We start from the raw sequence: 20,351 nt of genomic DNA on the forward strand, positions 1-20,351 counted from the left end.
ACAATGAATTCACTTGAATCTTATCTATCGACTGAGATTACATATTGTGTTAATTATGGTGACAACTAATTATAGCTGTTAGTAGCAAATTGGAGATTGATAACAGGGACTAAAACTAACAGACAACAAACTAGACACTTTAATAGACCGAGGATGCTATAAAGAAAGTGTTGTAATATGGAGAATAATAGCTTAAGAGAGGAAGGATATAATGCAGACACATTAATCTCCTCTTAGCAAGGAAAAATCACAACATGATACCATTTTCATAGAGGAAATAGACAAAGAAGATTGAAAAATAGATAAATATATAGCCCAATCTCCTACAAAGAGCCCCCCTCAACAAGATATGTACTCCAATCACCTCTAAGAAGTATTCACCTTGATAGGTACCTCAATTTTCGCCTATTCATTTACGATTGCCCATGACCCAACTTTTCTTAAGTTGGGATTTTTGTTATAAAAAGGATTACAGAAGTTCAACCATTGAATTTAGTAGCAATACAAGCAATGATAAATAAAGAAAAACCTTAGAAGCCTAGAATTCTCTTAATCATGAGGAAAAAGAAAAATAGGGAAATGATTACAATCGAAACAACTACTCTTATTATACATTAAGATGTCAAAGAAATGACCCCTCAAGATTACCAAATGACTCAAGTCAATTTAAGTAAACCCAAAGAGTGAAGGGGGTGGCCTATCTAGACTCTACCATTGAAAATTTGAAGTTGATAATTTGTAAAGATGAAGAAACTAAAAAATAACTTAAAGAACAACTACAACAATTGAAAATTTTTGTAAAAGATTTGATAGCTCCAATAACATTTTCATAACATTTTCACCTACTATTGCACAAATATGCCAATTTTGATGTCCATAAGTGAAATTGATAACGTGTATTTCAGATAGTTGGATAAATACAATGGTAAATGAATATTGTAAACAAATGAAGTTGGGTTTAACTCGTTCACATGATTTTAATTCAGTTTTTCCTTAAATGACTTCAATATATTATTTATGTCGTTCATGACTTCCATTATTGTGTTGGTCCCACTCTCCACTTTACTCTTTACATCATTAACCCACTGTCCTATTCGAGGCCACTGTTTATCTGACACTATGAGACCACCGTCCCATTACGGACTCCATTATTGATGCTACTTTCGTCACATCAGTCAGCCTTTTTTCTATAATGTCACTTCTTATTTTCTGTCTTGCACTGCCTTTCTTGGACGATTCCGCGTTCTCCATTATTGATGCTACTTTCGTCACATCAGTCAGCATTTTTTCTCTAATGTCACTTCTTATTTTGTGTCTCGCACTGGCTTTCTTGGACGATTCCGCGTCTCTTCCACATACTTTCCTCTTTTTATCTTCCACACACTTCTACTCACATCATTATTCCGCCTTCCTTCTCTGAATGTCCACATGCTTTCCTCTATGAAATGGGTCCACATACCACACCAACCCACTCACGTGATTTTTTATTTGCATTGTCTTATACTCGGTGATTGGCTTCGCTTTTAGAATTCCACATCTTTCCCGCCTGTTTTCACTGATTTTCTCTCATTCCGTCTATGTTCTCAATTGAAATATAATCCCATGGCGTCTACTTCTGCTTACCCTGGTCGAACAGAGATCGAGCCTGCAACCGTTTCTCAAGGAGTGGCGCCCTCTTCATCTTCATTTTCTCCATCATCTTCTTGAAGTTTGTTTTCATGCTGCTTTGATTGGGTTTCTGACTTTCTTTCAAGGCGTTCAATGGAATCCAATTCAATGGCATCTACTTCAAGAAAGAGGGCTTTTCAAGACATGGCACCATCAGCATCTGCTATGGGCAATTCAATGGCATCTACTTCAAGAAATGAGGCTTTTCAAGGCATGGCACCATCAGCATCTGCTATGGGCATATCTTCAACACTCATCCAAAAGCAGTCTTACGATGTATTCATCAATCATCGTGGACGAGATGTCAAGAAAACTCTTGCCACCAAAATCTATGATATCCTGGGTAACATGAAGGTCACGGCTTTTTTAGATTCAGAGGAATTGGAATATGGCGATTTCTTTCCTAGAACATTAGAAGCAGTAGTCCGCGGTGCTACCCTTCATATAGCAATTTTTTCAGAGGGGTATGCAGAATCACCATGGTGTTTGGAGGAGCTGTCATTAATGCTGAAAAGTGGCACCAAAATTATTCCCATTTTCTATCATCTTGAGCCTACAGATATCAGACATGTAGCTCGAGGGAAAGGAATGTACGTTGCTGCCTTTAAGAAGCATGAAGAGAATGGTAGATATGAGCCAGAAAAGCTTAAGGAGTGGAAAGATGCACTCTACAAGGTCTCATTTTACATTGGCCAAATCGTCAAAAGCAATGAGTAAGTATACCACATTCGATCGCTTTATCTTAAGAAATATGCTTTCATTTTAATGTCTATGGAATTTAATTTTGGCTTTACTCACCTGTTTGTAGTTTGATTTTTTAATGTGTTTTTTTAATTTTTTTTATTCAGTGATGAGATGAGGCTGTACAAGAATATTGTGAATATTGTACTGAAAGAAATAAGCAATGTGCCGCTAGTAGTTGCGAAACATCCAGTAGGTCTCGATGAAATAGTAAAAGATTTTGAAAATACAGTTCAACTTGCTGATGGTGATCAAAGTGTACAGGTTGTGGGTATTTGGGGCATGGGTGGGTCAGGCAAGACCACCCTGGCCAAAAAGTTATACAATGAAAGATCCCTGTCCATGGAGAGGTCAAGTTTTATTTTTGACATTAGAGAAGCGAAAGAGAAGTTGCAGACCAAGCAGACTCAACTCCTTAAAGGCCTTGGTGTGGATAAAGCAATTGATAATGTAGAGGAAGGTAAGGCGATTCTAGAAAAGCATTTGAAACCTTTTAAAGTGCTCATTGTTATGGACGATGTGGATCATGTCGATCAATTGGATGCTTTGTTGCCTGCAAAAGGCAACCTTCGAAATGGTAGTCTCATTATTGTTACAACACGGGAACACCAAGTTCTTACATCTTGGGGCATATCCTCCGTGTATAAAATGAGAGCATTAGATCAATCTAATGCTGAGGAACTTTTTTGCTGGCATGCTTTTTTACAACCCTGTGCCCTTGATGGTTTTGAGGAGCTTGTTAAAAGTTTTATAGAGGTTTGTGATGGATTGCCCCTATCTATGAAGGTATTTGGAGCACAGCTATACGGGAATTCCTCCAAACAATATTGGAAGTCTCTGTTTCACAAGATCTCAAGAATATTACCCGAGGAAATAAAAAAGAGACTTAAAATAAGTTACGATGATCTTGATGATGAGGAGAAAGAGGCATTCCTCGATGTTGCTTGTTTCTTTATTGGAGAAAAGAATAGTTTAGCAATTGAATTCTGGGATGGATCAGAATGGAGTGGTTTGCTCACTTGGAAAAGGCTTCTAAATAAGTCTTTGGTTGAAGTTGATTATGAGAATTGCATAAGAATGTATGACCACTTAAGAGATTTAGGAAGAGAAATTGCAAGCCAACATTCACCGTCCCGAATTTGGTTATCAGAACAGATTATTAATTTTGGCAAACAAAAAAAAGAGGTGAGGTTGATCTTTTTTGTTTTTTAATTATTATGCGAGTAAACAATGGAAAGGGAAACATTTGTACCCAAATGTTTTTATCTATGAAGTTCATTGATCTTACTTGTTAAATTCTTGTTTAAAAAGCTGGTCTTGTTAGCCCTTTTTGCAAATAAATTGACTTAGCAACTTAACTATTTAATTTGAATATATTTGAATAGCAAAAGAATTTTTTATTTTATTTTTATAGTATTCTAATCTTTTTTTTTTAATTTTCAGAAAAGAAATGACATTCGAGGAATTAAGATTGCCCCAACTGGAATAAAAGAGTTGCTGCTATATAGAGTATGTTTGTCAACGTTTTCTATTTCTCTACCTAGTTCTACTATTTTTTTTTAATTTTCTACATGATGCAATTTTTTTTTGAATATTTCATATTTTTCATATTTTACACTTCAATTCCTTACAAATAATGTAGGAAAGAGGAAACAAAGTTTGAAAAATAACGAACAAAACAATGAACTCACTCATCTTATTCACCAATGAGGATTATAGATTTTTAGATACATTTCACTTCAACATTCTATATTCATGCTAGCTATGTTGATAACTAATTAGAACTTTGTTCAATAACAGATTGGAGACTAATAATAAGAATTGAAACTAATAGATAACAATTTGGACACCTCTTTAATTGTTGTTGACACATATTCAGATACTTATTTACACAAACATAATTGAGTCATGAATTATTCTCTAACACTCCTCAAGAATAATATTTTTATGGAAATTTAACATAATTCTACATAGTATAAACTTTGTCTAGCCCAATGGATTAGTGAATACATCAGTTATGTTGTTATTTTTTTTACAATACTACAATTCTATTTCTTGTGATTGAATTTTTTTTCCAAAATGGTTTTTTGACTCAATGTGTTTTGGTCTTGTATGATAAACTGGGTTATTTGCCAATTTAATTTAACTTTGGTTGTCACACTTGATTTGAGTTGGTCCTTGCTTTTGTCCTCAGCTTTAATAGATGACAAATTAATAGTTGGACCTTCTTTTTACTGCTCCAAGAAACGATACCTGAGCCAATGTTCAATGCATAACTAGTTGTGAACTTTCAATCATTTGAATCACCTATCCAATCAAACTTGAATAACTCATCAACTCAACATTTAAATGGTTAGTATATTCAATACCAAAATTTATCTTACTCTATAGGTAGCAAATAACTCTCTTTGATGTTTTCCAACGAGTCTTAAATAGTTTAGCTATGAAGTGGCTGATTATGTTGACTGAATTTGCAATTTATTAGATTTGTTATGGTTAAGTAGTTCAAACATCCTGTCGTCTATCCATAAAAAGTTACATTTTTTTAGTACTATTATCAATAGACAACTTAATATTTTGTTCAAAGGGATTACATATTGCTTCACAATATTGCATATTAAACTTTTCAATCAGTTTCTTTGCATACTTACTTTGAATTTCAAATGCTTGTGATAAATCTCTTTTGATTTTATCCATCAATGTTATGAGACTTCTTGTTATGGTTAAGTCCTCCACATGGTTCATAAAATTGAAACAACATTCCCATGTTCATCTTTCTTTAAGAACATATTTGGATCATTCTCTCTCTTTATAAACTTGTAAGAAGAAGAAGTTATAAATTTTCTCATACCATCACGTTGGTACTTGTTTGAGATCATACGATGTCTTCTCTAATCTGCATATTGAATGTACTTTTTTATTTTTTATAAAGCCTTCAGGTTGAACAAGAAAGATTTCTTCTTTTAAATCAGCATTCAAAATGTTGATTTTGTTGAGAGTTAGTGTTCACATAAGTGTTACAAATTAGAGTTTATGTTTTAAATTAGTATTATAAATAAATGTCATAATATTAAGTTTTTGAGAAACAACTTAATATTAATATGTCACATGATTTGTTAAATAAGTTTTTAGAATTGTGGTACTTATTAATAGGAAAATCTGGAAATCTTATAAAGATGTAAATTGTATTATATAGAAAATTGTAAAAGTGCATTCTATTTTATTTTCAATTATTTTGGCTTCTCTATCTTTGCTCATATTTTTAATATGGTATCAAAATAAGGTCACTTGGTAGAGATCATAATTTTTTTAATATGGTATCAGAACAAGGTTACTTGGTAGTATAATTTTGCGTATGAGATTTGTTTTTTTAATTATTTTGTCAATTTTAAGGTTCATTATTGGTGGAACTCGATAAATTCATAATTGTTTAGATTGGTGGGAGTTTAATAATATTTTTTTAAATGAAGAAAAATAGTATATTGATAGAAACATATCAAGGTTTAGAGTTTCACACATGGCAGATCAAGTTACAGTTGATCTTTATTAAAAGAATATGTGGTATGTGGTATGTGGTAAGTGGAGCAACAACAAGGCCAACTAATGCTGATGAAATCGTAAAGTGGACTACATTTTTGAAGGGCAATAGCTTTGATTGATCTTGAACTTCAGATGCATATCTCCACCACATTGACTTTCAAAGATCTCAAAGAAATTGTGGTATAATTTGAGTTCCTTGTTTGGATCAAAAGCACCAAGTGGAAAGATGGATCTAAAGCAGAAATTGTTAGGGCTGGAAATGATGGAGGGTGACAACATTGTTCAAAATATCAATAATTGTCGCTCCCTATTGAATCAATTAATTGGGATAGATGCTAAAGTAGCCAATTATGATTCAAAGGCTATTTTGTTAAATAACATACTTCCTAGTTATGGCAACATTGTTTTTACATTAAACAAAGTAGATGCCACCCTAAAAGAAATAATATCCACTCTGATTGATGAAGGAACTAAGAAAATTGAATCAACTATCGAGGAAACTACAATGTATGAAAAAATAAGCCTAACTATTCCTCCAAATTTTGTTCTTCTGCATCAGAGGAAAATCATTTCTTCAATAACAAAATTTTGCGCTACCATTGCAAGAAGAAGGGACACATTGTTTTGAATTGCACTCAACGAGCCAAGGATCTTCTTGAAGCTAAATACAGATAAGGCATTGGTTGTAGATGATGATGAAGAGTGCCTTCATGGGGTGGCTATTAAGACCTCCACACAAAGATAGTGAGGAGGAATATATGTTCTCTAAATCAAATCAATTGGAGGTTGGAGGCACATGAGGTGGAGGATACTTAGTGACCTCTCATCAGTCACTAGCGACGGCGCTACAAAATTGTATTAGCGACAAAATTATTTGTGTCAAAATGACTAAAACCAAGATCAATTTCTAGGTGGCAGCAACATCCGTCTCATATCAATTTTTATCAAAGTGGCTATGATCTATAGTGGTGGTTGCATGCGCAACAATGAGGGCTTGTTTAAAGCTTTTGATGTAAGTGATTGGATGTGTTTGTCCCCAATCACTATTGTTGGTTCTTTGCGAATAGATGTATTTGTCCCCATTCACAAGATGGTGAAAGTGATTGGAAGTGTTTGTCCCCAGTAACGACAGTTGGTGATTATGATTGGATGTTTGTGTCCCAAATCATAATTGCTGTGAGTAGATGTGTGTATTCCTATTCATAACCTTGATGTTGGATAGATGTGTTTGTCCATATCCAAATTTGATGTAAGATCTTGGATAGATGTGCGAGTCCCTCCTTGGATGAAAATATAGTAAGCATGGTGAGGCTAGTTCTACCATTGCTTGTCATGAGTAGATGTGCATGTCCCTAGTCATATCTTTTGGTGAGCTATTGAGTGTGGTCATCAAGTATTGTGATGTACTTTCTCCCCATGTTCACGCTAAAGGAGGGGGGGGGGGGGGGTGGTTTGGGGGTTTATGTTCACATAAATGTTTGAAATTAGAGTTTGTCTTAAATTAGTGTTATAAATGTCATAGAAACAACTTAATATTAATGTCACATGTTTTGTTTTATAGTTTATTAAAATTGTGGTACGTAATGAGTTGTTAAAAACAACACAATATTAATAGAATATTTGTTTGGATTGTTCCTTATAAAATAGGATATGGAATTCCTATACAGATGAAATTTATATTTGAAAGAAAATTGCAGAAGCACGTTCTATTTTCTTTTCAATTATTGTGTCTTCTCTATCTCTACTCATATTTTTAATAGACTTCCATTTGATCTATAGACCCCAATTAAAATTAATAGCAAGTACGATCACAAGTCTAATATTTTTCATTTTAACAATTTGTAAACAATTCCTTCTTTTTGTTAGCAACAGCAGATCCGACAAAAATCATCTTCAGTTACTTTTTAAGAACTGGTTTAGTTATAATGCATGTCCAATCACATGCGTAGATTTTTAGTTACTCTATTTTTAGTTTGCAAGTGTAGTTTTCTTTTTGCTTAGCTTTAGTTAACGGTCTTAGAAACTTTGCATAACTTTTTCCAAGGAAAAATGCATGCTCTGTTTTTAGCTACACATGCTCTGTTTTTTAGAGGCTACGAACTCTATTTATATTCAGATCATCAGATAAATCAGAAATTTTCTGCCTTCGCATCTATGAATGAATTATTGGTAAGAGGGGTTAGTAAGTGATTTTAAATTATCCCTGATTTTTATTCTTGTTATACTTTTACTCTGTTTTCATTTACACTTCTCTACTTGCAAATTACCCAAGCAGGGCACGTTGTTTCAGCTGCTCCTCAAATTCTATCAACTCCTTCCTTTGGTGCCCACTCTCAATTGAATGGCACTGCTCTTCTTAAGAATGAAACCCTCACGATAGCTTAAACCTCAAACCACACACAACATTCAAATTGTCATACAAACTCAAAAGATATTTGACAATAGGAGGGGAAGGAGGACATAATGGCTCTGATACCAAAGCAGGCTTTGAAGAACAGCGTACAGAACAATGAATTCACTAATCTTATCTATCGACAGAGATTACAGATTGTGCTAATTATGTTGACAGCTAAATAGAGTTGTTTGTAGCACATCGGAGACTGATGATAGGGACTGAAACTAACAGACAACAAACTAGACACCTTCGGATACTTATTGGCATGCACATAATTCAAATTATTCTCTCACAAATAGTTGGGTTAATTAATTAGTGAATTTGTTGAGTTTTGTGGTTGTTGCTCGCAGGAGGCCTTCACACCCTATTTAGCTGGACTAAAGCTTTTGGTGATTGATAGCGAATATTTATTCGCTAGAATAAGTGGTGAAGAACTTACAAACCTGGTCCAAGGAATCGGTGAAGTATCAACAGAGCTGGTCTGGATTTGCTGGTGCGGATTTCCAGAGAGAAATCTGGCACGGCTTTCATTGAAAAATTTGAGGGTTTTACAACTATCTAGACCAGATTGCTTAGAAGAGCTGTGGGAGGCTGAGAGCGACGTAAGTATCCTTCCGTTTCTGCTTTATTAAATTTATATTTTTATTTATGAAATCTATATATTAGAAGAGCCGTGGGAGGTTCAGAGCGACGTAAGTGGTCTTATGTATTATGTTTCTCTCGTTGAAAATGTGATGCAGGCTCCGGTGCAGTTGAGGGAGTTGAGTATTTTTGGTTGCCCCAAATTTCAAAGATTTCCAAACTCAATGGGGTGTCTCAATGAGTTGAAAAAGATAGTAATCCGTGGTTGTGGCAATACTCTTAGGAGTCTGCCAGAAGAGTTTTGCCGTCTGCAACTGTTGGAGCACCTTGAATTAGAAGAATGTGGAATGCTATCATCACTACCCAGCAGTTTCGGCGATTTGAGAAATCTGCGCTATCTATTATTGATCGTCTGCGAAAAGTTGAGGAGTTTACCGGTTTCTTTTAAGAACTTGATTCTCTTGCAATATCTCGATTTAAGTGGGTGTACAGAGCTCATATTCAGGCCAGATGATTTTCAAAACATTACAACGCTGGAATATTTGAACCTTTTCAGTTGTGTTGAAGTGAAGGAGTTGCCTCGCCACATCATAAATCAGGCGTCCTTGAGAGAGCTCAATTTAACTAATGTGGAGAAGTTAAGGGAGCTACCAGCTGAAATTGGTCAACTAAGCAGGCTGCGAAAGATGGACATATGGTCGTGTCGCTTGTTGATAAGTTTGCCAAACTCTCTTGGAGATTTGTCCTCATTGACTTATCTTGGAATTCATGATTGCGACAACCTGAAATCTTTGCCGACCTCTCTCGGAGATTTGTCCTCATTGACTTATCTTGGAATTCATGATTGCGACAACCTGAAATCTTTGCCGACCTCTCGCGGAGATTTGTCCTCATTGACTCATCTTGAAATCCAGGATTGCCCAAAGCTCGAATGTTTACCTTTTTCTGTTTGGCGTCTTAGTCTCTTAGAGCATTTAGACATTTCAAAGTGTCCAATCATAGATTTTGAGGCGCCGCCTTTATCTTCTGCATTGAGCAACCTGAAGCGGATGAAACTAAACCGAACAAAAGTGTGCAGGATTTTAGTTTCTGATCATTATCCCCGCCTTGAGAGTCTGGAGCTTCATTATAATGATGATTTGACAGAGATCAAAGCACTGCCAGTAAAACTTGAATGTCTGGATATACGTGGGAGTCCAAAGTTGGTCGAGCTTCCGAGCTTTGCACAATTAACTTCTCTCAGAGAATTTAAACTGCAAGGTTGCGACCGAATTGAGAAAATTGAAGGTCTAAAACATTGCACGAGATTGGAAATATTGATACTGCACACGTGCTGGGAGGTGCCGGGCATTGAAAGTTTGGAGCACATGGAGAGATTGAAGAGGGTGGAACTGAGAGCAAACAAGGGATCAGCTATTGTAAGTTGCATTCAGACGATACAGGTAATATAATAGTTTGTAGGAATAAAAATATTTTAATTATCTTCTATGTAATCGTGCGTTGACTGACTGAACGTTGTGCAAGGAATTTGCAGAAATGGCCAGATTTGCATGAAATAATAATATGTACGCGGGTGGTTCCTGATGTGTCCTCTCTTCTAGACTCCTTTAAACTTGGGCTGTCTCCAAATCTCTCCGTTGACGAGAATATTTTAGACTGCGCGTATTTCTCCGATGGCAATGCCGTTATGCTCTGCCATGTTATAAATTGTGATTCTTCTTCACAAGGGATAATTAATTCACTTATAGATGATGGTTCTATAATGCCTAGCATGGAGATTGGAGAGGGGAGATGGGCATATATAGGTTTCTTCACACAACGTTCCAGATGCCTCGCTGATTATGTTGATGCGTGGACTCTAACGGTGGTACGAGACTTCGATGACGAAAGCTTTTTGGGTGTGAGCGGGGAAGAGCGAAGTGTAGGGGAGGCATTTTTGTCACTTGTAAACATTTTGTAGGTAATATTATTTTGTTTGTGGGCGGAGACTCTGAAGTTCCTTAAATTTATATGTTATATTATCTTATCCTTTGTAAAGAATAAGATTGAAAAATAATATAATCAAGCATATAAAATATTATATAATTCTGTGACAAGTTTTATTAATTTTAAACATATTTAATTTTGTAGATAGATTAAATCTTTTGTGAAATAGTGTGCTGCAACTAGTGGGTTATGCAGGGTTAATACCTTTAGGTAGGAAATAGGAAGATGTATTAGAGTAGTGATAACTTTAAGAAACCGCCTCTCAAAAAATTATATAAAATCTTGGCAAATATTTAATTTTTCAAAAAATAATAATTATTTTAATTGGCAAATCTTTCCTTTTTTAAAACAAAAATATTAATATTATTGGCGATTTTTTTAATATCAATTTTTTTGGTAGAAAATATTGGCGAATCTTGGAAAATAATAAGAGTATGCATTAATATTGCAAATCCTTTCATTTAAAAAAATAGTTTTTATAGAAGAGTAAAGGCACAAAGGAGGAAATCATTAATGAGTTTAAGGGGTAGAATCTACTTTATTTAATTTCTACCATTAACTTAAAATAATCTAATAGCTCCCTCTTTGTATTCTGTTAGATAAAATGTACCAATAATTTGTAATACTCATGGGGCCAAAAATTTATTTAGACGATTGATTTTCATTAAGGCCATTACAACTTGTAGGTAAAATTTACCTCATAGAATATAATGAAGGTCATTAGATTATATTTTAAATAAATGGTGGCAACTAAAGGTTGTTGATATAACCCTAAAGTAACTAATAATTATGATATATTTATTCGCAAACTAATTTAGATTTCTACAATAAATTATAAAAAATGTTGGTGAATATGATCCAATCATGTATTGAATATTGTGGCAAATATTTGGATTAAAAAAAAACCAAAAAGTTAAATTATGTGGCGATTTAAATAACACTAAAATAAAAATTTGTAAAAATGTGGCGATTCGAGTCACCTCAAAAGCTGAACTTATTAGCCAAACATTGATTTTGAAATTTCAAAAAATAGCCGATTGGCGAATATTAGCCACTAAATTTTTTATTGTATTAGAGTTTCCTTGTTTTTAATTATGAAAAATGGGTTTTACAAGGTTCCGAAACCCAAATTCAAAGAGAAACACAAAATATTAGTCACTAACTAGTCCAAACCAACAAAAAAACAACCATAGAAACAGGGGCCAAGCCCTCACAACAAAAACACAAAATAGTAAAAGAGAAAAACACAAAACCACTAAACCAGAGATTGCATCAACTTCAAATTCTTTTCAATCATATAGTTGTTGATTTCCTTGAGCTCATCCATGATGAACTTGGAGGTACTCTCCTCCTAGTTCCTTCTTCTTGTCCTTGTATAGGGGCCAGTAGTGGTCTGCGATCTCGTACCCTGCAAATTCGGCTCTCAGAGTTTCTTCTTCTATTTGGTGTCTAAGGGTGGGGAACTGGTGGTGGACTGACCTCTTTGGTCCGCAATCATCGCATTGACTATTTTAAGACCTTGAGCGTTGTTATTCATGACTTCCTTGCTAATATCAATCAGATTCTTTAGGTTGCACTTAATCTCTTCCAAGCTTATTTCCAACTAACCAATCCTTGATTCACGATCTTAACATCATCTGTAAGTTTATGTGTCATTAAGGGAAGTTTATCATTTTTCTTGGCATGGGCATCTCATTAAAAGTGTCAATGATGCCCTTAATTCCTTCCTTCAACATATTGATATCCTTAGAGACCCAAACAAAGCAATTTTCATGGCTTTTGATAGAGTTATTAAGGAGAATATAAAAAATCAGAGTCTTTTTTAGTATCCCCCCATCAACGTTAACAAGGATGTCCAACTTAATTTCCTTCTCCTTTCCCTTGGCTTCCCCAATTTTTCTTAATTTGGACTTTTTCATATTCAGTGGGCCAAAACCTTACAGATTGGGGTTAGGGGTTTTATACTTACTAGTAGCCCATCCGGGGTGTTTGTTTCTTTTGCTGCTGCTAATGCCAGGTGTAATATTTTTGTGAGGGACCTCCTCCTGAGAGGGGCAATATTCCGGATCATCCGAGACTTTGAGGTCCCACCAATCCATAGCCATACTAGACTCTTCTTCATCCATCTCCATATCAAACACATAATGTACATCAGGATTGTTTGGAGAATTGGGGGTTTTGGCAACTAGGGATGGTTTATCTCTATGATCCTTAGCATATTCCATCATGAGAATGATTAACCCCTCATGCAACATAGGGTTGTCACTATTTTTGGCTTGATTCTCTGGGCTATTTTCAAGAGAAGATAAAAGATAAAAATGCAAAGAAATTCTTTTGTTAGGCCTAAAATGATTTAATATCATAAAGTGGTAAGAGAAGGTACTTGTGTAGCAACTGTCAAGAGTAATGTACCTCATAATTACTTTAGTCATCTTCGCCCAAAGTGATTATAGGTCCTTCCTATTATATCTATCGTCCTTCATCTTTCACACCCTTTTTCTCTCACTATCTTTGTCAAAGAAGGCTGAAATGGCTTCTTCTGTCATCTTCCTTTCTCTATAAAACTTCTTTCCTTCCATCTGCAATCCATTTATCTTTGCCACGAAGGTTTCATCAATTATAAATTCCACTCCAAAGGGCTTGAGGGTATCTTTCTCCCAAGCGTTCAAAAAATCCTCAGTCACTTTTGGGTCATTGCCACAAAGCCTCTTGAGATATGACAAAAGGCCCCCATCAATAATCTATGTCCACAACTCTTTATTCTTTTCCCATTTCTCGTGGGAAGTAGGATCCATTCTATTTTTGTCACCTCCCATAAGCAATTTAGCTTTGCAACAATGGATGATGGTACCAAACCCAAACCAGGTAATGAAAAACTAGATACAAAAGAACACTCTAGAAACCCTGGTTTTGAATTTTGAACGCAAATCCCATGAAAGATTATTATTCATTTAGTAGTCTGTCATCATTAATGCGATATGAATGGTCAATGCATTCAACATCCTTTCCAGCCAGTTAACATAATTGTATTGGAAAATTTTCCTTTCTCATCCACCACTGTATGTCCACATAAACCAAACCAATGTTTTCTAGGTGGTCAACTGGTAAGTTACCTTCCCGATACACGTGGGAAATTTTAAAATCATCCAATTTTGTAATCATGATGTGGCACTCTTGAATTAAATAATCGATAGTCCAGTTGAGCTCAGTGTCTTTACTCACACATTTGGTGATGTTTAGATAGTCACTCTCAAGCAAGACATTTTTGAACCCTTCTCTGATAGTCATGTGTAACCCAATGTAAGCATCTTTAGCCTCAGTGTAGTGGTTTGTCTACGTTCCCAGTGGGAGTGTATTCGAGTTTCCTCGTTGGTTTTATGTAGGGCTTGACAATACACAACTGTTTGGAGTTATTAGCTATTGAAAGAATTTTAAGTTTCGACCAAAAGAATTCATAATAAGATGAATAAGAGTTGGTATTTTTATAGAAGATTGGAGATGTTATGTTTGACACTAAATATTATATGGTAGGTGATGCACAATGAATTTATTCTTTTGATATTGATCATATTTTGGTATTTAAAATTAAATATATATTTTAAATAAAATATTCTAAATAACTTATACATTACTTGAATTATATTTTATCGATTGTACTAGAATTAACAAAATTGTATTTGTGATAAAGCAAGTATTATATATAATTCTTATTAATGTAAAATAACAATTGAAATTTTAAACATATTAGAATACAAAATTGTAGAGATTATATTCATTGTGGTAATTGAAATAATGAATGTATAGACACCCAAAACTTGCACAACTAATTAAATGAATTTTATTCATTTAATCATCATTTATTCATCTATTAATTAGACTAAGGTTTAGTTAATATACCTATCAGACTATTAATCAAATTAAACACTTGATTAAAATCCATTTCTTCTAGCCTAACCTATTAATTAAACTAAGGTTTGATTAAATCCCCTCTAGCCATTTAATTGAATAAAACACTTTATTTAATTAATTCCCCTTTCTTCCTTTTAATTAAATTGACCCTTGCATATAAATAAATCAAATTTATTTATAAAAATCTCCCTCACTTGCATTTGTGCAAGTTGCATCTATTTTAGTTAAAATAAAGCATTTTGTTTTAATTAAAATTTTATTTCTTCCACTTTCCCTCTCCTAACAAATCCACTTGCATGATTAATCTTCTTCTAGAGCCTTCTAGATTCATCTAATCCCAATCAATTAGACTTAACCCACTTAATCATATCCTATCCCCAAATTTGAGGAGGTCACTTCTTAAATTTGGAAGAAAGTCTTTTAAATGAATTAAAGACTTCATTTGTCCAACAAAGTTCCCCAAATTTGGAAAAGATTTTTACAAATTTGTCCCCCATTAATGGTTAGCTCAACATTACCTCCTAAGGTAACCACCATCTTCTCTCAAGCCCTCACAAGGTGACATTTTCCAACTTGATATTGGATTGAATCCCTCACATGGGTTGATAACTTTCAATCCTAGCCCTTGTTGAGATTATTCAATTTCAACCATCCATTCCTCTATTTTTCCTATAAATAGAGCCCATTCAAAAGATAAAATTCTTTTGTGCATCTAAATTATAGTCACATTGCAGGTTAAGGAGTTCTATTTGTCATATTCAAGCATCCATATCATAGCATTTTAGTTTCATTTAGCTTAGATGCATATCTTTTCTTAGTTTAATTAACTCATCTAGCATCATCTTAGCTTTCAATTTGGAACTCATCTAAATCTTAATCATCTAGTTTTGTATTTCATTTTCATCATCTCATCTTAGCATATCACTAAGATCTTAGTTGTATTCCATTTAGATCTTAGAATCATACATATCCTAAATCTCGTTCTCTAGGTTGTCATCCAAGAGATCAAGTGCTCTTCCAAGTGAGGGCCACCTTGAATCTTAAGGATCTTTAGAGATAGAGGAACATGGAACATGGAACGTGCTTAGAGTTTGGTTTTTCAAATCTAGCTTCTTGGTTTTGAATTTTGGATTTCTAACCTCTAACATAATGTTTCATGTGTATGTTTGAGATTGTTTTTCTCCTCTTTCAGGTTGATACCACATTCCAGGCATACATTAGTTGGCGCCCACTGTGGGGCTCGAACCCCATTTTTAGATATTTCTAATTTTTTTCCGCAGGATTCACACCTACAAATTTCAAACCCAGAATAACGCATACGACGGTTCTTTTCGCACATTTTACATTTCTTTTTTCGCATACAACATCTATTCTCATTCATTTGACATTTCTTTTTATGCATACACCATCTTTTATTGCACATTTAACATCTTCTATTGCACATATAACATTTTTTGTGGCGCATATGACTGTTTCTGTTGCGCATACAATAGTTATTTTGGCACATATGATCTCTATTTTTGTGCATATAAAATAGGAAATGAAAAGTGTAATCTAATGTTGAAAATTAGGCTTGTGGAAGCCCACCTAAGATTTTGATTTTGCTAACTTCCTTTCTTGCATGTTTTCCTAACAATTTCTTGCAGATTTGGAGGAGTTAGAATAGATTATGTTTTTCTTTGTGCTTCCTTTCAAAGTTGGCTTAAAAATAATTCATTTTTTTCCTTTGTTTTGAAAATAATCTCATCTTTATTTTGGGCATAAAAATCAACTTTATTTTTATTTGGGCTCTAAAAAGAATCACATTTGCAAGGTAAAAAGAACAACAAATCAAACCTTTACTTTCTTGCAAGTTAGGATTCACACCTCAAATTTGGGCTCTAAAAAGAACAACAAAATTTCAATTTCTTGTAAAGGGATAAAAAGAACAAACCATTTTATTGTTGCAAGTTAAAAATAACAATCAATCTTTCCATTTTGCAAATCGATTTCCATTTCAAACTAACATACTTTACTTTAAGTTGACCAGAATTTCAATTTCCTAGTCAGACAACAAATTTCTTTGTGGGATAAAAGGAACACCATGCTTGTTGGAGCAACATCTCCAAATAGGACTTAGCCAACAATTTCTTTGAAAAGGATAAAAAGAACTTTGATTGCTTTGTCTTAAATGGTAGGTATATGCTCTCCTCTTAATTGGATGATAAAAAAGCCAAACCCACTTTTTCATTGCATTATTTACTTTCAAGCAATTAAATCCTTTAGAGGGACTGCTTTCTCGAAGCCTAGAGGGGGATAGTGAGAAAGGAACGACCCAAGTGGGAAACAACTTTATCACCAAGTATTCCAACCCACTATAATCAAATGTGGAGGCTGATAAAAATACCCTCCAACAGTTTTTCTCAACGATTAGCCTTCTCCTCATATCTTTCAGATACGTAAAGCATTTGTTCTAAAGGTTGGGAATCCTCCCAAGGGAGTTCATCATTGAAGACCGAACAAAAGCCTAATTACAAACCTTAGCATTAGAAAAGTTGAGTCGAGTCAATTGCCAAACATTGGCAATATCATAGTGCAAGGGTGGGGAAGAATCCGCCCCCAAGATTACTCACCATATATCTCCCAAGATAACTACCCAATTGTGAAGCAATTCACTTTGGGTTAATTTATGGTAAAAGGCAAAAAAACGGGCGCCCTCTAGGGGGTGACAAGGTTTTTTGAGCTGATGGAGTATCGAGACTAGTGGGCTATGATATTGTCAATTAACTTTGAATAAAGAGTCTATATGATGTGTCTTTTGTTGTAAATCAAACCAATGATAACATTGGGGATTTGAAAACATCCTCACAAAAACATACACTCGATGTTTAGCATAGGATGGCCATTGTTTTCATGTGTGCTATGTCTTCTTATCATAAACATTAAAACATCTTGCAAGTTACAAATAAACCAATACAACAATTAGTTTCAAAACAAAGAGTGAAGAGAAAACCTCAGTGAGAAGAGAATTTCCAAATCCAACTAAGTACCTTGAAAAAGGTGTATCAAATCTTCAACTATCTCAAGATAAGATTTAATCCATCAAAATTAGGGAGTATCAATCAAAGTGATCAAAGGTTACACCATCCAACAAATTCTATCAAAACAATACCTAGTTATGTTCTCAAGTTGTCAAATTAAGTTTCTGCATCGTGAAACTTGACTCATATCATTTGACACACTTTATCATAAGGGTGAATCAAGCTAAACTTTTACTTGACAAGTAAGCTTGAGTGTTCGAAACAAAGTATCCATCCAACATGAACATCAACATTGATCACTTTTGTATGACCCCTCCCCATATTTTGAGAAGAAGAAGTCTTCATCAAAAGATTACATTAAAGAAGAGACAACCTAGTCATAAGGCACTTATCCAGAGGAGGAAATTTCTCTATATCAATCACCAACTCTTTCTCTCACATAGAGTATTTTTGCATCATATGTGCTTATATCTTCGAGGCAAAACTAATGAGTTTGACAAAGAGCCTTTGAAAAGTAGGGCTTACATTAAAAAAGGAATATTCAATCAACACATTAACAATGCAGGAAGGATTAATCACTCGATTTGAGAAAAACAAAGGAAAGGACTCACAACCAGAATCAAGAATGAGTCATAGGGAGTCCACTCCTTTTGATGAATATGTAAATATGGGAGAAACGAATATCATCGAAGAGACTCTCCAAGAATGTCAAGAGAATTTCTCTTTCCAAAAACTCATAGAAAGACTTATAGAATCAGATAAGCAAAAATATCTCCTCATGTTAACTAGTAAAGGAGTCAATATTCCTGAAGATTTTGACACAAAAAATTTAAGGAATACTGATGAGAGAATCTCACTAACAAGAGCAAGAACCTATACTTACAATACCCAAAATCAAGAACATCTGAGAGGAGAGGAAACACATGATCAAGAAAACACACGCAACCAAGACCACACCCATGAACAATATAACACTCACGAACAAGACAATACCCATGATTGTGGCAATATTAATGAACAAGGGGAATCTCACCATCGAAAGACCAATGCACCCCTAGCTATTCTTACGCAACAACTCCAAAAAATTCAATGACAAATGCAGGACATGCAACAAGGGACCACGATAAGATACTCATTAGAGGACATTTTTCCTTATCCTTTTGATAGGAGATTAAACATGGTACCTTTTCCCCCAAATTCAGATTTACCAAAGTATGACAAATATGATGGTAAGAGTGATCCCTGTGATCACATCCGGGAATTTTGTACTATGAGCTTTGAGTTTGCTCACAGTGACACATACCTGATGAGACTATTAGCAAGAAGTTTGGGAGGGAAAACAATGGAGTGGTTGTCAAAACTCACACCTCCCATCATATCATTTGATGAGTTGGTGAATAAATTCATAACACAATACTCCTATAATATCCAACATGCAATCACCATGCTTGATGTATGCAATACAAAGAAAAAGAACAATGAAACAATCATGGTGTTTCTACAATGATGGAGGCGCATGATCTCAAGGTACCCACGAGATGTACCCGAAAAAGAAAAGATGGAAATGTTCATAGACAATTTAAACGGTGAGATAAGTTATCAACTCAAACTACAATGTATACCATCTTTTGCAAAATTAATAGAGAATGGTATCCAAGTAGAGGAAGATTCCATCAAGAAAGGAAGTTTGAAGTTCTTCAAGGTGTTAGTTCATCAAACAATAACACCTTTTACAATCAAAACAATAACAACAACTCAGACAAGTCCAAATTTTGGACTAGAAACAAAAATGTTGTTAATGATGGGGTAGTTGATGCCAACAATGTAAAGTCTAAACAACAGTGTTGACTTTATCAGGCAACCCACCATCCAATAATAATCAAAGAAGTGCCAATCAAGGCACTAACACTTATCAACACAATACCAACCAAGGAGCTTCAATGTCAAACAGCAATAACAATCACCAAGGCAACAACAACAACTTAGGGAACAACAAAAATCAAGGAGGCAATGCTAACACTCCCCCGTATCGAAGAATATACACACCATTAGGACAAACCTTGGAATTGACATTTCGAGAACTATTGGAAAATAAGATCATCACATTGCCAGCCACAAGCAACTTTGAACCCCAAGTCAAACCACCATGGTGGAATGACTCACATTTTTTTGATTATCATTGAAACAAGGGGCATAGAACCAATGATTGCATGAGGTTGAAAAACCTGGTTCAAGATATGGTATACAAGGGAGACTTAACAATCCATGGACATTAAACTAATGATGACCATGAAGCTTTCAAAAATCCTCTTCCTAATTACGATACGGGAGGAGCATCAACGTCAAACAAAAACAAAGGAGCCCACATCAATTACATAAACGACAACACCATAAATCATATATCGGCATATGACAATCAATTTAATGTCATAAAAATCAAAGACAAACAATAATATGTGCCGGTAAATATGACAATGCGGGCTCAGAAATATGTTTTGAAGGGGAGCATA

At 34.6% G+C, this 20,351-nt stretch overlaps 1 protein-coding gene across 1 annotated transcript; it reads left to right on the forward strand.

Moving 5' to 3' along the window:
- Nucleotides 1-1,327: 1,327 nt before the first annotated feature.
- Nucleotides 1,328-11,011, forward strand: LOC131041290 (disease resistance protein RPV1). Its single transcript, XM_057974328.2, has 6 exons — nucleotides 1,328-2,381; nucleotides 2,517-3,594; nucleotides 3,853-3,918; nucleotides 8,695-8,946; nucleotides 9,085-10,368; nucleotides 10,461-11,011. Exons 1-6 carry the CDS (start codon nucleotides 1,762-1,764, stop codon nucleotides 10,884-10,886), a joined length of 3,726 nt encoding a protein of 1,241 aa, XP_057830311.2. The 5' UTR covers nucleotides 1,328-1,761; the 3' UTR covers nucleotides 10,887-11,011.
- Nucleotides 11,012-20,351: the final 9,340 nt, after the last annotated feature.

This window comes from Cryptomeria japonica, chromosome 11 (genome assembly GCF_030272615.1).
Source record: "Cryptomeria japonica chromosome 11, Sugi_1.0, whole genome shotgun sequence".
NCBI lineage: Eukaryota > Viridiplantae > Streptophyta > Pinopsida > Cupressales > Cupressaceae > Cryptomeria > Cryptomeria japonica.